General features: G+C 33.5%; 1 protein-coding gene across 1 annotated transcript; it reads left to right on the top strand.

The window, feature by feature from the left end:
* The first annotated feature begins 2,678 nt into the window (after window positions 1-2,678).
* On the top strand, window positions 2,679-13,994 carry LOC143232043 (coagulogen-like). The gene is made up of 6 exons (XM_076467054.1): window positions 2,679-2,815; window positions 8,088-8,230; window positions 8,945-9,106; window positions 11,282-11,314; window positions 12,625-12,765; window positions 13,607-13,994. The coding sequence occupies exons 1-6, from the start codon at window positions 2,807-2,809 to the stop codon at window positions 13,731-13,733; spliced, it is 615 nt and encodes a 204-aa protein (XP_076323169.1). The 5' UTR covers window positions 2,679-2,806; the 3' UTR covers window positions 13,734-13,994.
* Window positions 13,995-21,980: the final 7,986 nt, after the last annotated feature.

Here is a 21,980-nt window from a genome sequence, read left to right as displayed (position 1 = left end):
ATCGTACTGTTTCAAGTTCAGCCTTAGATGTTAATAGGTCCCACTTAGTTTGAGAAAAATGTAAAGGTAAATTATACAACTTTTTATTATGTTTTCAATCCAAACTGCTCGAGCAAAACCGATTCAGACTAGGGCAACAGTAACGTTTGTCCTCACATAGGAGAATTACGTCATAGGCACCAATTTCTATGATATAATTGCTTTGTCCAACACAGAACCATCGAATCAAATGTATAGAACTGAAAACTTTGCTTTCACAGGTTAGATTATAATTATAGTTAGAAAGTAGACTTAGAAAATCTACATAACCCATGTTTGTTTTTTATCCAGCTGACACAGCTGCAGGTTGACCACATAGTCCGTGCATATAAGCAGTCTTGCACCTACACGTGATATCAGGGCGGGTTGTTAATTGAAAACTCACAGAGTGTGCTTGTAATCATAGAATATGGCTAATTACATATTATTAGTTCATTAGTAGTGTTGCAAGATGGTTATTTTTATTGCTTGTTGTTACCAAGGGTATAATTACAACTAAGAAAAACGCTTTTATCTAAAGTTGTGAGTGTAATGTTATTCAATCCTGTGTATTTAGATTTCCACAACACCAAGGCAAGAGAGAGCTACGTCTTTCCAGTAACATTATTCAGTCTGTGGGTTTTGTGAAATTTTTTATTTTATTCTGCCGACTTTTTCAGGTGTTTTGGTGACTTGTTACTCAATACTTGATTTGTTTACTAGTCAATGGTGTATAAAGTACTTGTAAACTTTTGTTTATATATTGTGTGTAATATGTTTGATATTTTAATTTGTATAGCATATCTGGCCCATTCCTACTAAAAGTATTGTGCTATCATTTTTCGCACAGTTGATCTGTTTCGATCAATATTATTTGACTGTGTTATCATCTTCAACATAACTAGCCTGTTACAAATAAAAATATCTTAGTGTGTTATAATTAGAACGTTTTTTATTTTTCAAACACGTGACTGTATAAATACTAACACATTTGCTTTATTAGTGGTAATAATATCTGGGATGTGTACAACCTGTCACTAATATAGTTTGATAATAAAAAATTACGGTTCTGAAATAGTTAAGCGAAAAAAGACTATTATGCAAGCAATTTAAACTATGCAGGTGTTCATATTAGGTTAAAGTGACAAAGATTGCTTGATCAATAACAAGTTCCGAGAGAACTGGAATTCACATCGAACTTCTTGAATAATTGAATGATTGTAGCAGATACTTTTGGTACTTCGAAAATGTAAAAAACACAAGTGAAGTGTTCCAAAAATAAATCGTTTTATTATGTCAGATATTATTATAATCAAAATTACAGTTTCTTTTCCCAGGTTTCAAAACAAGTAAACTGTGTCAATCATAGGCTCTAATGCTGTGTTTTAGGTTATATATATATCTGAATTAATGAACGCAATACGCAATGGAAGCAATATATGTACATCAAGGAAGTTATAGGAGGAGTAGCTGCAGTTACAGTTTGTTTACTTTTCAGGATTAAATACTGTTACTTTGTCATTACCGATATGATCCAAACTTCCCAAACACAATGATTTGTTTGTTTTTTGAATTTCGCGCAAAGCTACTCGAGGGCTATCTGCGCTAGCCGTCCATAATTTAACAATGTAAGACTAGAGGGAAGGCAGCTAGTCATCACCACCCACCGCTAACTCTTGAGCTACTCTTTTACCGACGAATAGTGGGATTCACCGTAACATTATAACGCTCCCACGGCTGAAAGGGCGAGCATGTTTGGTGTGACGGGGATACGAACCCGCGACCCTCAGATTACGAGTCGCACGCCTTAACACGCTTGGCCATGCCGGGCCTCCCAAACACAATGAATGGTGATTTTATTGCAAAGCCTTTCTTGCCACTGTAATTTATTTACCAAACTGGATGGATGGTCGTAGCAGAAAATAAAAATCGAATGACCATAATCCATCTTAAATACAAGTATGTTATTTTTTTCCTCCTAGTTTTGAGAATACAGAGCCTGGAAACATTAGTAAATGACTGTTAACATATAAATAGTTAATAATTTATTGGATTTTTGTATATTATTTTGCCCCTTCCGGTGCAACAGCGGTAGGTTCGGAGTTACAACGCTAAAATGTGGGGTTCGATTTCCAGAGGTGGACAGAGCGCAGATAATCTACTAGGTAGCTTTCTGCTAAGAAAAACAACAACAATAATATATATTATTTCTATCTTATACAATGATGAAAATTAAATATACATATGTGTTTGTGTGTTTAAAAGCACTGGAAAGGAGAATTTAAATATCTAAATATTCACATCCAGGGCGAAAATGGCGGACTGTTGATTACAGAACAAAAGAAATACACGCTTTTGAAAATTTCTAAAACTCCACGTTTCCAGAATGATTTCAGTGATTGTACTCAGAAGGAACTGCTAATCTTTGTCACTATTAGAGACAATCTCGATCCTTATTAACCTTGAACACCTTCCATAGCAGTAACTGGTAACAAGAACAAAATATTGAAAAAAGTTCTTGCTTTGCATTTTAATTATGCGCTTAGGCTAATGGCCTGCATGAAAGACAAAGTCACACAAGGTCAAAGTGAAGGAGAACAGTGGCACTAGATGTCGTTAATAATCATTTTCCTCACTCTCATTGGTTAAAAATGAGAAATATCAAAATAACTGTAAGTGATTGGATAAATAAAAGTGCTTTCCACTAAAAAAATATATAAATCGTAATTTTCGCTTATTCTTTCTAGAAGCGGTTCATACAGTTAGCCGTAAATTAGAGAGTATTGCAATGGGCAAGGTAAGTGATGTTACTAGAAATATATACTACAACAACATGGTAAGGCAAGTGACGGAATAAGACGAAGTTATCGTAAAAATTATTGCTCTAAACAAATTGTTAACACTTTTAATCGATTACTTTATAAGTATTTGCTTGCAACTTAGGTGTCAGACAAAACGCTATTAATTTATATTTGCAATCATTTTTGTTTTTTGTAGGTAATGAATAATTAAGAATTTTAATACAAACACAACATGTCATATGTGTAGTTTTTAACAAAGAGTTAACTGTTGACATAAATAGTCTCAAAAAAATTTGCTTAAAGCCTTACATAAATGGCTGTCTACGCATTGTCGTTCTTAATTTTGAGCTGCTAGTGAAGAAGAGACATTGTCAACGCTCGGGTTACTATTGTAATTTGGTAATTACTCCTCTCTTAAACATATGCGAATGCTTTGCATATGCCAATGAGGCGGAGTGTTCCTACTCTTAATGTTATGAGAGTTTGTTCTTGAATTTCGCGCAAAGCTACACGAGGGCTATCTGCTCTAGCCATTCCTAATTTAATAGTGTAAGACTAGAGGGAAGGCAGCTAGTCATCACCACCCGCAGCCAAACTCTTGGGCAACTCTTTTATCAACGAATAGTGGGATTAATCGTAACATTATAACGTCTCCACGGCTGAAAATGGCGAGTATGTTTGGTGTGACGGAGATTCGAATCAGCGACTCTCAGGTTACGAGTTAAGCGCCCTAACCACCTGGCAATATCAGGGCGTGTTATGAGAGGCAATGGTTTGCTGCCGTGTATAAATGTATTATTCGAGGAATATGTCGTTAAACTAAACAAAATTACACAGAATGAATCCTTCAGTGCTTCCCACGGAAGCAGAAATGCTAGTACGTCAGAGAATGTAGAACAGCAGCGGGTCTGAGACAAGTACACTGAGCAAAGTGAAGGCTATTATTATGTAAGACAATCTTCTAACCCTCATGGTTATTACTATGAAAAATTTCACAAGAATCAAGCCACACCTCGAACTCAGAGTCTCTTTTTCAATAAGAAAAAGCAGCCAAAGAAATTGGAATCGCAGCAATCCTATATGCCTGTTAGTTCTCTTGGTGCGGCACCAACGAACATTTATTGGTGTTTGGTCTGTTTAAACTTGGTTTGGGAAAACATCGTTGATATATATTTGAAGGTATGTGGAATAATGTGTCTGGTGTTAAACTAACCTTTCTATACTCCACAGAAGCTTGTTATAACGCAAAGTACAACACTACTCTAGATGAACAACTCTAAGGCTAACAAAGATTCTGTAACATCTTTCTTATAACACATTGATTGACCTTTACTGTCTTCTCCTGGCCATTGAACAATTTTGTAGGAATTTGTTTTTAATTGTTTTTTTCTCAGATTTCTACTTTCTTTAGATAGCTTCTCTTCTTATGAAAGACAGTTATCAACTTTATTTGTAGTTCATTTTCACTTTAATACGTTTTCTCTTTTCTGAACTGACTGTTTCTATAATTCATTTTGGTCAAATATATATTATTCTCTAATGAACGATAAACAATGCTGTTTTTTTTATAAAATCTAGCAGTTCTTCTGAAAAAGTTTGGTCCTTGCTGTTAGGCCTAGTATGGCCAGGTGGTTAAGGCGCTCGACTCATAATCCGAGGGTTGTGGATTTGAATCCCCATCACACCAAACATTCTCGCCCTTTCAGCCGTGGGGGCGTTATAATGTTACGATCAATCCCACTATTCGTTGGTAAAGGAGTAGCCCAAGAGTTGGCGGTGGGTGGTGATGACTAGTTGCCTTCCTTCTAGCCTTGCACTGCTAAATTGGGGACGGCTAGCATAGATAGCCCTCGTGTAGCTTTGCGCAAAATTCAAAACAAGCCTTGCTGTTATAAGATAATGTGTAATGTGCCGCAAGTTGAATTTCTGGTATTAGATTCACAGTTACCATAACCAAGTTTAACGGCTTGCTTAAAATAAAGTTGGTAACTTGCTTTAATTACCCTGGTCTTCTCTTGGGCGAACGATCCTCTCCCAAATCAATATATATATTAATCTAAGGAGTGTAACGAATTTACCAATGTGTATTTATTTTAATATTGATGTTTGTTTTACTTAAATATATATTTACAAATGCGTGTAACGTATATTGTTAAATGCGTATTGTGAAAGTCACGCCTATTCCCTAAATTTGTGGAAGATCCTCGAGTGTAAGAATCAACAATATATGTATTACATTGTTGCCAACTGAACTTTTGAGAACCTCGTCTAAAGTTTATAAATCGATGAACCAAGATATTTCTTTTTTTTATAATATTGTTGTTTGCAACAGTTAGTATACTATAAACTTACAATCGTGGTCAACAATTATTAATCTGGAAAGTGCAGATTCTTGACCAGGAATTTTTATAGATTTCGAACATTACAAACCGTTTAATTTCAGTGAATTAACTTCGGACGTTGATATTTCTACAAGGGCATTACGTATTTTCATCCGTGAAAAATTAATACACGAGAAGCGAGAGAAGTAAACTGTACCGATATAAACACAGAATTAATTCGTTCATCGTGAACTGTCGATGAGATATTCGGTTCCAGACCACGTCTAAGATTCAGCGTCGTTGGTGAATTTGTAAACGTTTTGTACATAAACCATTATTTATAATAACTATTATTATTAATAGTATTGTTGATTGTATATTATAATATATTTATGTTAAGAAAAAATTGTGTCTAACAATCTTGTTGGTAAATATCATAAAGTTGATGTATATTAGCATTTAATTAGCTTCTAAGTTAAAATTTCCGGTTATTTAAAATTGTAATATGTAAAGTACGTAACAAACTAAATCGGAGACTCGTCTGATATAAATACAATACTTAACAGGAGGTAGAGCGTTTCGATTCCCAGTAGCTACCACAGACAGGCTGTAACTGACTCCATTATCCACTTGCCTCACAATGATTATAACGTGCATACAATCTTTCAGTAATAAAAACTACAACATCCGGCTATTATTTGATCATCCAAGAAAGTAACACATACTGGCTCATATCCACAACACGCTTCGAGTTTAAAATAGAATCCAAAAATGGGAAAATATGTTTCTTTTGTGTGCAGTGTTTTCACACATTAACTATTAAACAATGAATACAAAGGCCTTCTTTCCGCACCCTTTTTATTATTAGAATTGGTAAAGAAAAATAAAGAAAAATTTATATTACTCGAGAGTTCTCTAAAATCATATTAAGTGAGTTAAAATGGTACAATAATACGTAGGGAATTATTAATTCAATTACAATTTCTAAAATATTTCCATTGTATGAATATCTCAATAATACATATATTTTCAGGATTTGAAAAATGCTGAATTATGCTCATGTGTCAAAGACTTCTCGGTCCAAAAAACAGTTATAATGGTGAACCAAAACGAATTAATTATAACTATTGAGTATTATTTTTATTCATTATAAAAGAAAGAGAAAACAATTTCTAATTTTGAATCCAAAATAAATAAATTAAGAGACGCGTTTACGATTAAGTTTACGATTTTTTTCACAAATTTTAAACCTAAGAAACCTTTTATTAAACCTTGAAAACAAAATTTTATCTAACAAAGTAACTCGCTAGAATACATAAGAAAGATTTTCTGATACATTTGTTACAATTATTGATGTTTCATTCAGAGCTTTAGTCATACAATTTTAGTGAAGCTGCTAACATGGTCGTTATGTTTTGTACTTATGGCCAAACGATTAAGGCTGCCGTCCCTAATTTTGAACTACTGGAAAAGAAATAAGCAGCCATTTAAGAGAATAACTGCAGCTTCGTAACGCATTCACAACTTAAAGTGAGCGGAATATTTCGTAGTATGGAATGGATTCGAACCATGCTCATAACAGCCAAAAATTCGAACCTCTATCACAGAGCCAATTAGCGCTGCCTGTCAAACTGTAGAACAGGTTTTCTTAGCAGTTTAACTAACAAAGGAAGAAATGTTCTGTACAAATAAACAAAATATATCGTTGTGTGTAACACGGAAATTTCGATTATTGGCAAATATCACCAGCATATTATATTGTTTCATATACAGTTCATGTACAGATATTCAAATACACAAACAATATCAGATAGGCTTCTACATAGTACAATAAAATATTTCGATAAAAATTGGCGAAAATATTAGCTGTTATGCGAACTAGACAGGTATTGCATATATAATAAGAGAGACCTAAACACCTCTCTCCGATTAATTTATACATTAGATCATTAAGCTAAAATTAAGTATTAAAAATCAATACAATAGCAATAAAAATAAATAATAATATATAAGATAAATATATATATAAATAATAATAATAATATATATATATATATATATATACTACTGCTAAAATAAAACAGGCTACCTATGTTCTAGACTTAGATTATCTGAAAAAACAATATACATGGACATTGCCCTAAAAAGGGCCTGAATTATGTTCATCACTCTGGCCCTCATTCATTTACTTTAAATATACTAACAAGTCCACTCTAACAATGAAAAGGAAGGAGGAAGAGGTCTAGTGTACCTGACCCTCCTGGGTATAGAGAGAGAGAGAGTTAAAATTAATATTAATGAGATCGAAGCAAAAAAAAAGAAGAAATAATTTCAGATACAAAACTAAGTTTGGAAATAAACAAGTCACATATCACGAAGAAAACCTAAAAATATATATGCTATCCTAAATGAGAGAAATAAAGCAAAGAAACGTGACGAAGGTATTTTTCCTTGCAATAAACTAAATTGTTATATGGATGGGAAAGTTTATATAATGCGCAATAAATGTATTAGAGGCCATACTGAAGAGAAAATATATTTTTACAAACTCTAGATTTAGTTGTAATTCACATAATGTTATTTATGTATTATATTTTATTTTTTGTAAGCAAATATACGTTGAGGAAGCAGAAAAGTTACGTTTGAGAATAAATGTGCACAAATCTCATATCAGAAATGAATATAATAGTCCATTACTTGTTAGCAAACACACTAATAAGTATTTTATGAGAAAATATAATACTTTAGAACAAACGTTTTCCAAATATTTTCATTTTCGTATTGTTGTGGAAAATCACAAGAAAAACATTATTTTTTGAATATTACTTTATAAATAAATTTTAATCCACCTTAAATGTTACATAGTTTAACATGCAGTAGAAAATGCAGAATATTTTAGATGATACGAAACCGGTAATTTTATATAAAAATATACATATATATATAGGTTCAGCTTGCTACGCTTGTCCTCTTTGGGGCACTGACGTACGTTGTTAGTGACATCAATGCACCTTTGTGCCTTTGTGACGAACCATTAAATGTTGGAGTTATCCATGGAAGGAAACCCGTAATAACCAAGGGTGTTCAAGAGTAAGTTTGAATTTACTATTCTTCAATTAAATTCACTCTTAAACTAAAAATAACACAACAACAACTGCAAAGCTTCCTGAAAAACATTTTCTAAAGGAAATACTTGCCTTGCGCTATTTATTAATTTAGGATTTTGAATATTAATAAAAAAATCAACCAGTCTGTTACTCTTATATCGTAAAGACCTAAGCTTTTGTTTTAAAGTAATAAATAATCATGTTAAATCTTTTTTTGTTGTTTCTAATTTAGTGTTAAGTGAACACAATAAGCGATTTAGTTTACTTCACATACATGCTGTTACAAAAAAGAACGCGATTTGTTTGCAGTTTGTTTCACATGATTAGCATTTCAGTGTGATTAGGTAAAGCTTGTATTAAACGAATATAGATTGATAAGTTCATTACTAGTGCTATTGTTATATATAAGTCGTTTCTGAGGTGCATCTTGCGACTGTTTCTCGCACAGTTTTCCGCTACATTTCATCTCTTAAAGTAGAAATCTGTACAATCAGCTAAAAGTTTATTTTAGTGTTATGAGCCTTGAAGATAGATTACTGCTGGGATAAAGGAAGACTGGCATCTGTTATAACTCTAGCTTCATTAGTATTTTGTTTTTTCGAAGGTGGTCTTTACGAATCATTAATATATTAATATTCTTTTTAGCAGTAACAATACATGTGGTCGCTGTCAATAAATATGGTTTGTTTTTTGCTAGTCATATTGACAACGTAGTGAAAGAAGTACTTCAGACAAACGAAACCGTGGAAGAACTCGAAGACGAAGACGAAGACGAACATGTACTTGGCAGAAAGAAAAATAGCATGATCTACTTAATTAAACTATTCAATGACTGTGGCCTTCAAAAGTGTCGTTTTGGGTATTATCTGTTCTTCAGACATATATTACTTTTATTATGTTAATGTATTAACTTTATATGGACAGAAAATCTGTTTTATAAATTAGGAACATTTCAGTTTCGTTATAAACGGCTTTTCAAATATACTGCTGTAGAACATCTTAGACTCGTAAACTGAGGATCCACTCGTACAGATTTTAAAATTGTTTAAAGTACGCTATGAAAACATTTCAACTTCTAACTTTAAAGATTTCACGATCCAAATCATTTAAAATCGGGCCTGATGTGGCCAAGTGGTTAAGGCGTTCGACTCGTAATCCGAGGGTTGCGGGTTCGAATCCCGTTCGCACCAAACATGCTCGCCCTTTCAGCCGTGGGGACGTTATAATGTGACCATCAATCCCACTATTCGTTGGTAAAAAAGTAGCCCAAGAGTTGGTGGTGATGACTAGCTGTCTTCCCTTTAGTCTTACACTGCTAAATTAGGGACGGCTAGCGCAGATAACCCTCGTGTAGCTTTTCGCGAAATTCAAACCAAACTAATTAAAATCGTTAAAGTACCAGAAGATTTTATCTTCATAGTTAATGAAGAAGTACGTTCAGAAGAAGATCAAAGTTTCTTCACGAGTTACTAGGTTACAAAGATTCTTTGAAAACGAATTACAAGTAATCACATAACTAATTCATCGCGCATTTTACACAGTATATGGCTTATATCGCTTTTTAATTTCATCTGCAAAATTTCAAAAAGAAGAATTAATAGTAAATGTAAAAAATATTTACCTAGTAAGAGTGGTTACAAAATTTTTACATTTTTTAAAGTCGAATTATATCACAAAATTTATGTACAATGTCCATAATAGGTTGTGGACAGTGAATAGTAATATGGTTTTGAACTGTAGGTTTGAGAACTTGAAACCACACTTTTGCCTTGATTTTTTTGTTACATGTATCAGATTTCATGGACAAAATATCACATCCTGAGTGTTATCCGGAACCGAAATAACCAAGCATGTTTTAGTGGGTTCGAAAAACAAAGTGTCCTCAACTCACCCATGTAATTCTTCAGTTTCGTTCCTTATTAACGAACAAATTCATAAAGAACTCTCCTATGTGAAAATGTATGTGACAAAATTGGTCAACCAGGTTAAATGTAATCTACTCTATCCCACTGTGCATCTTACTGGGCCCACAGGTGCTTTACTTACATATTTTACCAGAAAGGAAGGAAAGGATACATTTGTTTATTTTTAATAAAGTACTTGTTTCATAGTTTTGTTTAAATAAATGTATCTAACAAATTGGACATTTAAAAAAATTATTTAGATTGAATTTTTCTAACCTCGGTTAAATTATATATAGAACTCTATTTAAAATAATTTTTATTTTATTTTTGATTGTTGTTAAACACAAAGCTACACAACGAGCAATCTACGCTCTGTCCATCACGAGTATCGAAACCCAATTTTTAGTGTTTTAGGCCCTCAGGCCAACTGTTGAACCGGGAGGCAACATTTTGGTCAAATTGTAAAATAGACACCCATGTAACAATTTATACAAATAATAAGCTTTAATTTCATTTTTTCCGAGTTTAATGGATAATTTGGCAATGATGCTATAGTTGCATATCTTTCCATGATGCTATAGCTGCATATCTTTCCATGATGCTATAGCTGCATATCTTTCCATGACGCTATAGCTGCTAATCTTTCCATGACGCTATAGCTACATGTCTTTTCTTTTATTTCCCGCTCACAGGTCAGCTATGGTATTGCTTCATTTTATTTACAGATGTTTTCATTTTGTTGTTAAACTGATCTGTTAAACAATATAACAGTAAATATCATTCAATGGTACTGAGGGCCTAACACGCCCAGTGGTTATAGTGTCTGACTTTAGGGTTGAGGTTCCGATGTTAACATATGGTTACTTGCACTTTAAGATCGTTGATGCGTCTTACTAGAGTGGTGTAAGAGTTGTTATTATGGATACTGGCGCAGATATCTCTCGTGTAGCTTTGCGTAAATTACAAAAGGACCTAATAAACGTATTGCTGAATTATAGTCCACTCACAAACGTTACTGTTAATATTTCTTGCTATATAATGTAGATAGATGTACATGTATTTCTTAACAAATACTAAAAATTAATCTATAGCACTCAAGTGCTCAAGCAATAATTTTTTTTGTTTTTCAGTCCACAACTTGATCGCTGTTTACCCAGCTCTCCGTAAGTAACTATTATGCTAATAGTTTTCGTTGTGTGAGTTTTATTTTTCGAAATAAATAATACAGGGTGTACGAAAAGTTTGGAACAATAGACACTTCAACGAATTTTTGAGAATGTGTTCCTTATAATATCGTTGTAATTGTAAAGGAGTTTGGATTAAAATCAAGATTAACTCGACTTTATCATGTTTTAACCAAGTCATATCTGTCGTGTATTTGATTCAAGAAAGACTGCAAAACAACTGTGTTTCTTGACTTTTCGACACCATTTATGCACATAGAAGTTGGATAAAAACTAATCAATCTGTCCATAAATGTTTAATATGGAGGTACTATCAGCCTTTAGAAAAAATATATTTTCTCTTGGTTTCGATATGAATAGTAAATCGTTCTTTAAATAAAATCATTTTTAATTACTTCAAGGATTTCAGAACTCGAAAACGATGTCGAAATTAGCTTTAAGCTTAGCTCAAGATTATTTGATAGTGACCAGGAGAGATGACCGGGGACTTGTTGGCTCTGAATAACCTGTTTGCACTAATTCTTTCAGTCAAGGTAGAAAGAAGCAATGAAAAAACATTCACCAGCGAGATATAACTAATAAATTATGGGATGTATTGTTTTGGGGAATAGCAGTTACCGTGCCTTTCAGTAGAATTATTGGACCAAATTCATCCCAATTAAACGCCGCGTATTATCTCATAATAAAATCACTCTTTTTATGGCAATCTTTTATTTATAATTATTCTCGTTTGATGAGAAATACTGACTTACGATTGTTTTCATCTATATGTACTGTTTCACTGGTTATTGAACCATTTTACTTTATTGGAGTAACGAATGGCTGGTAAATATAACGGATTGCAGTTTTCTCTTTCTTCCTTTTGTTGATAGTGTCCTACATTGAAATGAACAGCTGTGAGATGCTCTTCTCTTACACAGAGAAGTTTAATGTGCAGCGATCCCGATCATCTTCCTGACGTCACATTAGGCACTGTAGCACAGTGAAGTCTTGATTACACCTTCAGATGTTAGGGGGTCATACTGTCATTTATCACTGGATAATTGTTACATTCTTTTCGGTGACAGAAACACAGCTAGCTTTTAAATATACACCGTCGCCACCTGAGAATGATGTGCACGTGGGAAGCGTGATTAATGTACAAATTTGTACATTTACAAAAAAACCTTGTATATTTTTTCTTTCTATCAATGTAATTAATACCATTGTTTTGTCTTTCTCGAAAGTTGTTTTTTCTATTTAGAAAAAAAAAAACGATTTAAGATCCTAATTTATTTAATGTTGTCCAGGGTTCCAACCAGTGATGTTTGCGAGAAGAAACCTAAAAAATGTATTCCCAGGTTTGGTTACACGGCGGACGGTGAATTTCGAATAATAGTTCAGGCTTCTGCTGTTAATTTCGAACAATGTGTCTGGGAGCACAAGTGTGGGTAAGTGTATTGCAACAGTACAAATAACTTAAATATTGCTTGAAAGAGCATAACATTAGTAGAAAGAAAATATATTAAATATCTTAAGCAAAGCGTCCTCCCACACCTTGTCGCTAAGAGAAAAATTATATAGGGCTAACAATAATCATTTGGATGATTTTAGCGTAGCATATGCTATAAATAATTTATGCCAAAATATGTGTTGAATGGTTTCATTGCTGTTTTCCTCATGCTTGTTATTAGGTATTGTATAATGTTTTAATTTTTACACTAAAGATATGAAATTCCACGAGCTTACATCTCGAGATGCTAATTCTTCAATTGTTTCACCATAAAACATATGAACTGGTTGGCTTTATTTTTTTTGAAGTTAAGCACAAACCCATATAATTGGCTTTCAGTGTTCTGCCCTATACGATTACCAAAGTCTGGTTCATAGCATTGTAAGTCCCCAGACATACCACTCGGCTACTGGGGGCTAATCATAGTTATAATTATCTCTTCATTACACAAATATTACAAATCAAAGTTTTATCCAATGTTTAATTTCAACGTTTTATTATTAACTTAACTAGTAATATCTTCCTATTTAATAATATTTGTATTTTTTTAATAACTGAACTCTTAAATTCTAAGACTTGCTAATTTTTATGATTATCGGTTGGTTACTGTTTTTGTTTCACGTAGAAAACCAGCCGAAAGTTCGGATAAGTAAACAAACACAGATTACATAATCGAATCGTAAAGTTTACAACGATGTTAGGTTATTCAGTACAAGTAACACAACGGGATTTTTTAAATCAGAATGATTAATCGATTATTATTGTTATTTTTTTTATAGTGAATGCACGAACCAGGACGAATGTACTCAAAAACTTAAAACCATCCGCCTACTGACGTATCATTTGGAAAGTCAACTTTTCTATTGCGAGGACTTTCCTTCTTGTTGTGGCTGTCCTTGCACCTAGAAACGCATTAATTTTTTTTACTACATTTTGTATTTACTATGTGTTAATTTGACACATTTAAACTATTTCACATGAAGTAAATCGACAAACACAAAAATGAAAAAGTGAAAAGTTATCTCTGTCATTCGACTGCTGCTTATCTTGCTTAAAACGAGTTATTTCTCAGAAGAAGTCCCTGCACAATTCTTCGCAATTAGAAGCTTAATTATGGGCTATAATGTTATATATTTTTACCAATAAACGTGTTATTTTCTTCGTAAATGTTTCCCTTTATTTTCTTGACTGATCTGTATTAATATTTTCATGTAAGTCTTCTAAAAAGTGCATTTTTTTCGTGTAAGTATATATTACTTTAAAAAAACCGTCAGCGGATGGAAAGAGAAATAATCTGTTTTCTACAAATCTGCTAAACGTGTAGGGTGAAACATGGGCTTATCATACATTAATTAACATTCAAACATTTTTAATCAGTTATTTTTCATTCTTTGAAAATAAAATAAATAATAACATTCTGATTCAGGGTTAAATACTTTTAGGGTTTACTATTTTAAATAGTGTTTCGTAAAACTTTCACGACCAAATACTGACAGTTTTACACTTCCATTATAAACAGTTGCTTTTAATATGGTGTTTGTAATGTGTATGTAATAATCTTTATGTGTCGTTGGCTATGTGGGTAACATTTCAGGTCTTCAGCACCAAATTCGAGTCCCTTTCCAACCTCAAAATATTGCTCACATATTTAATCTGTGAGCGCGTTATAAAAGTGACAATCACTACTATAGGAATTAACAATCGTCCATCTAACAATCAAAAGGTTTTATAACTGAGACGAATTCATAGTACACTCGGTAGTCAATAATTAAGAGGTCTTAGTACTGAGACCTAAAAGTCATTTAGTACACCCAACATTAAACTAGTCATTAGTTTAATATTAGGGAATATGGCAGGAAGCCATAGTTACATTGTTATCAACACGAATACTTTCAGATAATAGAAGCCCAGTGATCAATTCAATGGGGAATATTAATATGAGAATTATTACAATAGCAAAATAAGTTGAACAAACAGTTCTTACTTACAATGGCGTCTAGAATTTATTTCTTTGAATATTTTAATGAATAAACACCAAAATTCACTAGATTAATTCGGGATGACATTTTATCTCCTTAAACTGGCTTTTAAGCTGCTAAGATAAAGTCACCAACTGTTGTTTAGGAAGGAATCAACAAACTGCTTCTTGCTAAAATAAAATCATCCTGTGTTATTTAAGGAAGTAACAATGAACTCCTTATTGCTAGGATAAAGCCTTCTAGTGTTGTTAAGAGAGGAAACAATGAGCTTCTTACCACTTAATTAACAAATTAATTGATAATCAAAAATATATCATGAGCTTAATTTAACGAATTCTTAACCAGTGATGACGAGAAAACCTACTTGTAGATAAAAATATACATGTAAAAACGGCTCGTTTGGATTGAGCTCCTCTACATAAAAGAATTCTTAGCCGTTTGTTCAAAGAGTGACATTTACTTCCTTTGCACAACCATTCATAACTTTTATCGTTAAGCCTGTGTAATACACCAACGTTGTTCATACAGCAGTCAATAATCAAGAGGTCTTAGTACTGAGACAAAACAGTCGTCCACCAAGTAGTCAGTCATCAAGATGTTTTAGTACTGAGACCTAAACGTCATCCATCTAGCAGTCAACAATCAAGATGTGTTAGTATTAAGGCCTAAACGTCTTCCACCCAGTAGTCAGCAACCAAAACATCTTAATAATGAGATTAAAACGTCGTCTATCCAGAAGTCAACAATCAAGTGAGTTTAATAAAGAAAACCAAACCAATGTATATCTTTAGATTCCAGGTAGAATACTTCACACTAGACTCGAAACTATTGCTAACTATTGTACTGAAACTATCTAAGAGAGAGATTGAGCATGTCTTTGTGGCTAGGGTACCAGAATGTGTACCTCAGGCTGTGTGGTTTACATCACATTACCATAGATACAATAATAATAATAATAAATTGTTTTCCACATTTTGGGTGTATGGGTGCTTTATAAGAGTGACTGTCAGAATCAATTATTAGCTCTGATAAGAGCAGTACAAGGGCTGGCGGACGGTGGTGTTAACCAGCTGCATTCTCTCTGATATACCACTTCCAAATTATACACGTCTGGCGTAGATAGCCCTCTTACAGTTTAACATAGAACTTAAACAAGTAAAGAAAAAATACCAGTATTAAGTAATGTCGATCCAAAATAGTTAAGTAAGTCTTTGCACATGTGAAACTTTTCTTCCTACAGATTTCAAAGTTTTATTAAATGTATCTACAAGTTGTGAACGACGTTTTGTTGTTGTGTTAAACGTTCATTCAGTCTTTCTTGTTTTATCAAGAACAAATTTAGTTTATCTTTATAAACTCGATGTTTGTCCGCAGGGTTCTCGAAAGTATCATGCTTCAAGAGTAAATAAAACCATAAAAAAGAGTAACATATATTTCACTTCTTACTTGTAAAATGCGTATGCCATGTTTTGTTGTAACCTACAGAGTACATAATCCTTCTCGTGGTTCATGGCACGTTCACGTTTTGCTGCCATCATGACAGTACAAATCGCAACATTAAGCGTCCCTTATGTGACGTCATTTTAACGTCTATTGAGTGACTGAAAGACAACACTCTACTGTATGATGGTACAAATGGTTAAAACAGGTGACTCCTCAAAGCGGCTTCCGGCTCCCTTTTGAGCAAAATACGTTAAAAGCAGAAGGTAACCTCAAGATTACTTTAACTTAGAAAATAGAAAAACAAGAACAATAAGGTTTGCTACTAAATGCTACAATATTAGCATATACGAATCACTTTCAGTAAAGTACAATGACCTATGTACTCGAAAGTTGTGAGAATATAGTGTTTATCAGTTTAATTGAAAATTTTGCTTATGTGACTGTAAGAAATTAAGAATTTGCTACGAAGACACTTCTAGATTGGAAATGAATATTCTTGTTCGTCGCTTATTGAAATCAGTATACATTATTTTATTGCAAATTAGTTCTACAAATAAATATGAATTATTATTTTTTAATGTAATAGATTCGAAATCCGTGAAATAATGAAATAATAATGTCTTTAGAGGAATTTGTCGTTTTTGAGTTTGAAGTAACTAAAACAACATATCATTTTTCTTGTATCGTAATTGTTTACTGTGTTTCTTGATCACGAGAAACCCATTTGAAATAAATATGTATCTCAGAGCGGCTGGTATGGGTATTAACACTTTTATTGATAAGGAGAGAACAACGTTTTGACCTTCCTAGGTCATCTTCACCTAAAGAAAGAGAGAGTTTGCAACTGACAGTTTGCTGAGCACTTGTCCTATGGACGAGAGTATAAACAGGTAGAGGATTGTAGGTGGCGCTGCAGCTAGATGTTAGGTTATTAATTAGTATAGTATATAGATGTTCCTTTATGTTGGTTTAATTTTGGTTTTAGTTGTTGTATAAGTAGGGCTTCTTTGATTTTGCGTTTGTTTATATTTGTTTCCTTACTTAGTAGCTGAGTGTTTTCTGTGATTATGTTGCGTTTATTTGATTTGCAGTGTTCAAAAACGTGTGAAGGTGATATTTTGGTATTCTTTGAATCTAGTTTCAATTTATTGACTTGTTTCTCCAATATAGAAGTCGTGGCAGTTGTTGCATTGTATTTTATAAATTATGTTGGTGTTGTGTTTGTCACTGTAATTTTTACATAGTATGGATTTTCAGTTTAAAACTCTCTCTTTGTTAACCTGAAGATGACCTAGGAATGTCGAAACATTGTTCTCTGCTTTATTAGTAAAAGTGTTAATACCCATACCAGCCGTTCTGAAATAAGTTTAAAGTGTTTGATTTCTGCTAAGTCAATGAATACAAAGTGATTTTTAACCAATAGGTAGCTTAATTCTTCCATAAATTCTTAGCATGATTTAGTATCATTGTTAAACATTTCGTAAATATATCTTTAAATTAAAGATTCTTACGGGGTAAACATGAGATTTTTAGATGTCAGTGTAAACGTAGTAGTCACACGCGTACAAGTTTATTCGTGGATAATATGTACTGGTAAGAAATGTTCACCGAACGTAGTTAAAGCATAACCAAGTCAAATTTATAAGTTAGATATCAAATTCATAAAAATACGTTGAAAAATTCGCAAAACAATACTCACAGTTAAATAAACTTTATTTTTGTTTTATTATGACTTAAAATGTATTGTTGTTAAAAAACAAATTGACTCCTTCATTCCCTGCGGCCCGGCATGGCCAGGTGGTTAAGGCGCTCGACTCGTAATCCGAGGGTTACGAGTTTGAATCCCCATCATACCAAAATATGCGCCCCTTTCAGCCGTGGGATCGTTATAATGTGACGGTCAATCCCACTATTCGTTAAAAAAAGAGTAGCCCAAGAGTTGACAGTGGATGGTGATGACTGGCTGCCTTCCCTCTAGTCTTACACTGCTAAATTAGGGACGACTACTGTAGATAGCCCTCGTGTAGCTTGGGGCGAAATTCAAAAAAACAAATAATAATTCCCTGCTGAAATTAGAGTTCGTATAAATGACAACGTACGATACTGGGTCGGTAATGTGCAGTTACTCCAAACTTGTCAAACTTCTCAATTTACAAGAAAATTTTAATAACATGATAATAATCTATAGAGGTAAATCATGCGGACATATAAGTGTTAGTACAAGTTTATTAGAATACCGAGTATTTAAAAGAAGATACACCTAAAGATTGAAACATACATTTTTTTTAAACTATGTTATAACTATCGTTCACATAAAAAAGGACACATCACAACAATAATAAAGCTCATCATGCGATGAAAAGTCACTGTAAGCTTATTATTAGCTTTCAACTATACACTACGAGAATGAATTACATCATAATCAAATATATATAACGATAACTGTGGCTAAAGTTAACAATAACGTTTAACATATTTGACTGTGCTCTATATACTATGGTGTTGAGACTTCGATGTATGCCTAAGCTAGTGCTGTGTTCGAAATGGGTAATACACACTTACATACTATTTTACCAAAGAAACCTTTCATAAAAGCGACTCATTCAATAGCACTCATAAAACAAATTGTACAACGTGTGGTGTAATAATGTGAAATTAGTATCTGTTGCACGTTTAGCTTTGGGTGCAAAAATGATAGTCGACCCTGTAATTTGAATAAACCAAATCTCTTGTGGCGATAGGTAGTGTATATTGGTTGTATTTTCTCTGCCCAATAACTCAAAATTATGGACGATTATGCCTGAATCCTAAGGGGTCATGTTTTATTCGTATAACTCACGTGTGCATGAAATGCCATTCTGATTGAAAACATCTCGATTTCCATTTGCTCACAGTACTGTACAAAAGTGTTAAAACAAACACAAAAATTAGGTGTTTCTTTGCTTGGAATTAAACACAAAGCTACACTATGGGCTATGTGCGCTCTATCCACCACGGGTATCGAAACCCAGTTTTCACAGCCAACTCTTGGGCTACTCTTTTACCAACAAATAGTGGTATTAAACGTACATTATAACGCCTCCACGCCTGAAAGGACGAGCATGTTTGGTGTGACGGGAATTTGAACCCGCAACCCTCAGATTACTAGTCAAGCACCCTAACCACCTGGCTAAGAATCAGGAATAACTTTGTTTATCCAAATTCACTGTGGTTGTATACACACGATGAACGTTTAGTTTGCACAATTCGTACGGAAGAAGGTACAGTCGAGAGATGAATACAGTGGAAAGTAAAGGAGGTTTAGTTAAGAGATGAATACAACCGAAACTGAAGGAGATTTAGGTGAGAAATGATTACAACGGAAACTGAAGGAGGTTAAGGTGAAAATGAATACAACAGAATCTGAAAGAGGTTTAGGTGAGAATGAATACAACAGAAACTAAAGGAGGTTTAGGTGAGAGATGATTACAACGGAAACTGAAGGAGGTTAAGGTGAAAATGAATACAACAGAATCTGAAGGAGGTTTAGGTGAGAATGAATACAACAGAAACTAAAGAAGGTTTAGGTGAGAATGAATACAACAGAAACTAAAGAAGGTTTAGGTGAGAATGAATACAACAGAAACTAAAGGAGGTTTAGGTGAGAGATGATTACAACGGAAACTGAAGGAGGTTAAGGTGAAAATGAATACAACAGAATCTGAAGGAGGTTTAGGTGAGAATGAATACAACAGAAACTAAAGAAGGTTTAGGTGAGAATGAATACAGCAGAAACTAAAGGAGGTTTAGGTGAGAGATTATTACAACGGAAACTGAGGGAGGTTAAGGTGAAAATGAATACAACAGAATATGAAGGAGGTTTAAATGAGAATGAATACAACAGAAATTAAAGAAGGTTAAGGTGAAAATGAATACAACAGAATCTGAAGAAGGTTTAGGTGAGAATGAATACAACAGAAACTAAAGAAGGTTTAGGTGAGAATGAATACAGCAGAAACTAAAGGAAGTTTAGGTGAGATATGATTACAACGGAAACTGAAGGAGGTTAAGGTGAAAATGAATACAACAGAATCTGAAGGAGGTTTAGGTGAGAATGAATACAACAGAAACTAAAGAAGGTGTAGGTGAGAATGAATACAGCAGAAACTAAAGGAGGTTTAGGTGAGTGATGATTACAACGGAAACTGAAGGAGGTTAAGGTGAAAATGAATACAACGGAAACTGAAGGAGGTTTAAGTGAGGATGGATACATAAATAGAAAATATGAATAAAACAGAAAGATTAAATTAAGTATTTATGCACGGAACTATCGACTTTAGCTATCAGTACTACTAAATTGAGTGGTTTAAACATCGGGAACCACAAATGTTGTTTTTTCACGACACACTAATCAGTGCTAATTTCCGGCGGATATCAGCAAAATTCCACTGTTTTATTCCTTTATCCCAATAATAACATTTACTTCTTGGCTTACAACATTGTGATTACAAGTATGTAACTTCCGTTGTGATATACGGTGTAATAAGAGTTGATACACATGATGATTCTTGATTCTTTTTAAGCGTAAAGCTACATAATAAGTTATTTGCGCTGTATCCATCGTGGTTATCAAACCCAAAATTTTAGTTTTATAAGTTTTCAAGCGTACTTCAAAGTCAAAGAGGGTCTAATGTAGATGCTAACACTTTTCATACGTCAGTATTTCAAACTAATTAAAACACTCATACTTTGTCAACGTTATGTTTATCAACACTTATCACATTCACGGGCAAGAAGTCACTTAATGACTGGTCTAGATCCTTATGAGTAAGAGACTGGGGTGAGTGTATTGGAAAATTCTAATAAGCTCATTTATAACCTAATTGCTGTACTTAATTTATAATGTCTGATGAAGACGGATAAGGCTTTATTTGGTTCATAGAATGTTATATCCACGTGTGCAAGCCTTAAACAGCTGTGTTTATGTTGTATTTTTTCGTGTGAGGAGGGAATTAAGTTAAACTTTTATCTCTTCTTAATTGAATTCCATAACAATAGCCGCCACTTATGAAGAATTATTAAATGATTGTAATTATTATTATTATTGAAGAAGGGTCAAGAGTGATTTTGGACAGGTCAGGCTCCTCTGGCTAATGTGATGGTTTTCTTAATAATTTTCAATGAAATTGTAAAATTTGAGTGTCCGTTATTAGCAATTTGTTATCACAATTAATCTCGCTTTGTTCTTTTGATCCGTGGGAACGTTATAAGTGTGACCGTCAATTCCCACTATTCAATTTCAGAGATGCCCAAGAAAATCCCCCCAGTGACTTAGCGGTAAGTCTGAAGGCTTAAAGTTCTAAAAAACGATTTTTGATACCCATGGTGGGCACAACAGAGATAACCTCTTCTGGAACTTTGTGCTTAACAAACAAACAGTTACTCAAGAGTTGGTAGTGGTGATTGCTGTTGTCTAGTTGTCTTTCCTCTAGTTTTTCAGATCAAAATTAGGATGATGCAGATAGTTGTCCCTAACTTAGGAGTGGCAAACAGCTAGTCAATGCCATCCACCGCCAAATTTCATACAAACGAATAGTGGGATTGACTGCCAAACTATAACGTTCTCACGACTGAAAGGACGACATTATTCGTAGTGAGAGCCGAGCGCCTTAACTATCAAGCCAACTAAATGGTACTAGGATCTTATCACGATTTCACTAATGAAGTTGAAGAGTTAATAACTGCGTAAAAT

This window comes from Tachypleus tridentatus, chromosome 11 (genome assembly GCF_004210375.1).
Source record: "Tachypleus tridentatus isolate NWPU-2018 chromosome 11, ASM421037v1, whole genome shotgun sequence".
NCBI lineage: Eukaryota > Metazoa > Arthropoda > Merostomata > Xiphosura > Limulidae > Tachypleus > Tachypleus tridentatus.
This window is presented reverse-complemented; position numbering and strand designations above follow the sequence as displayed.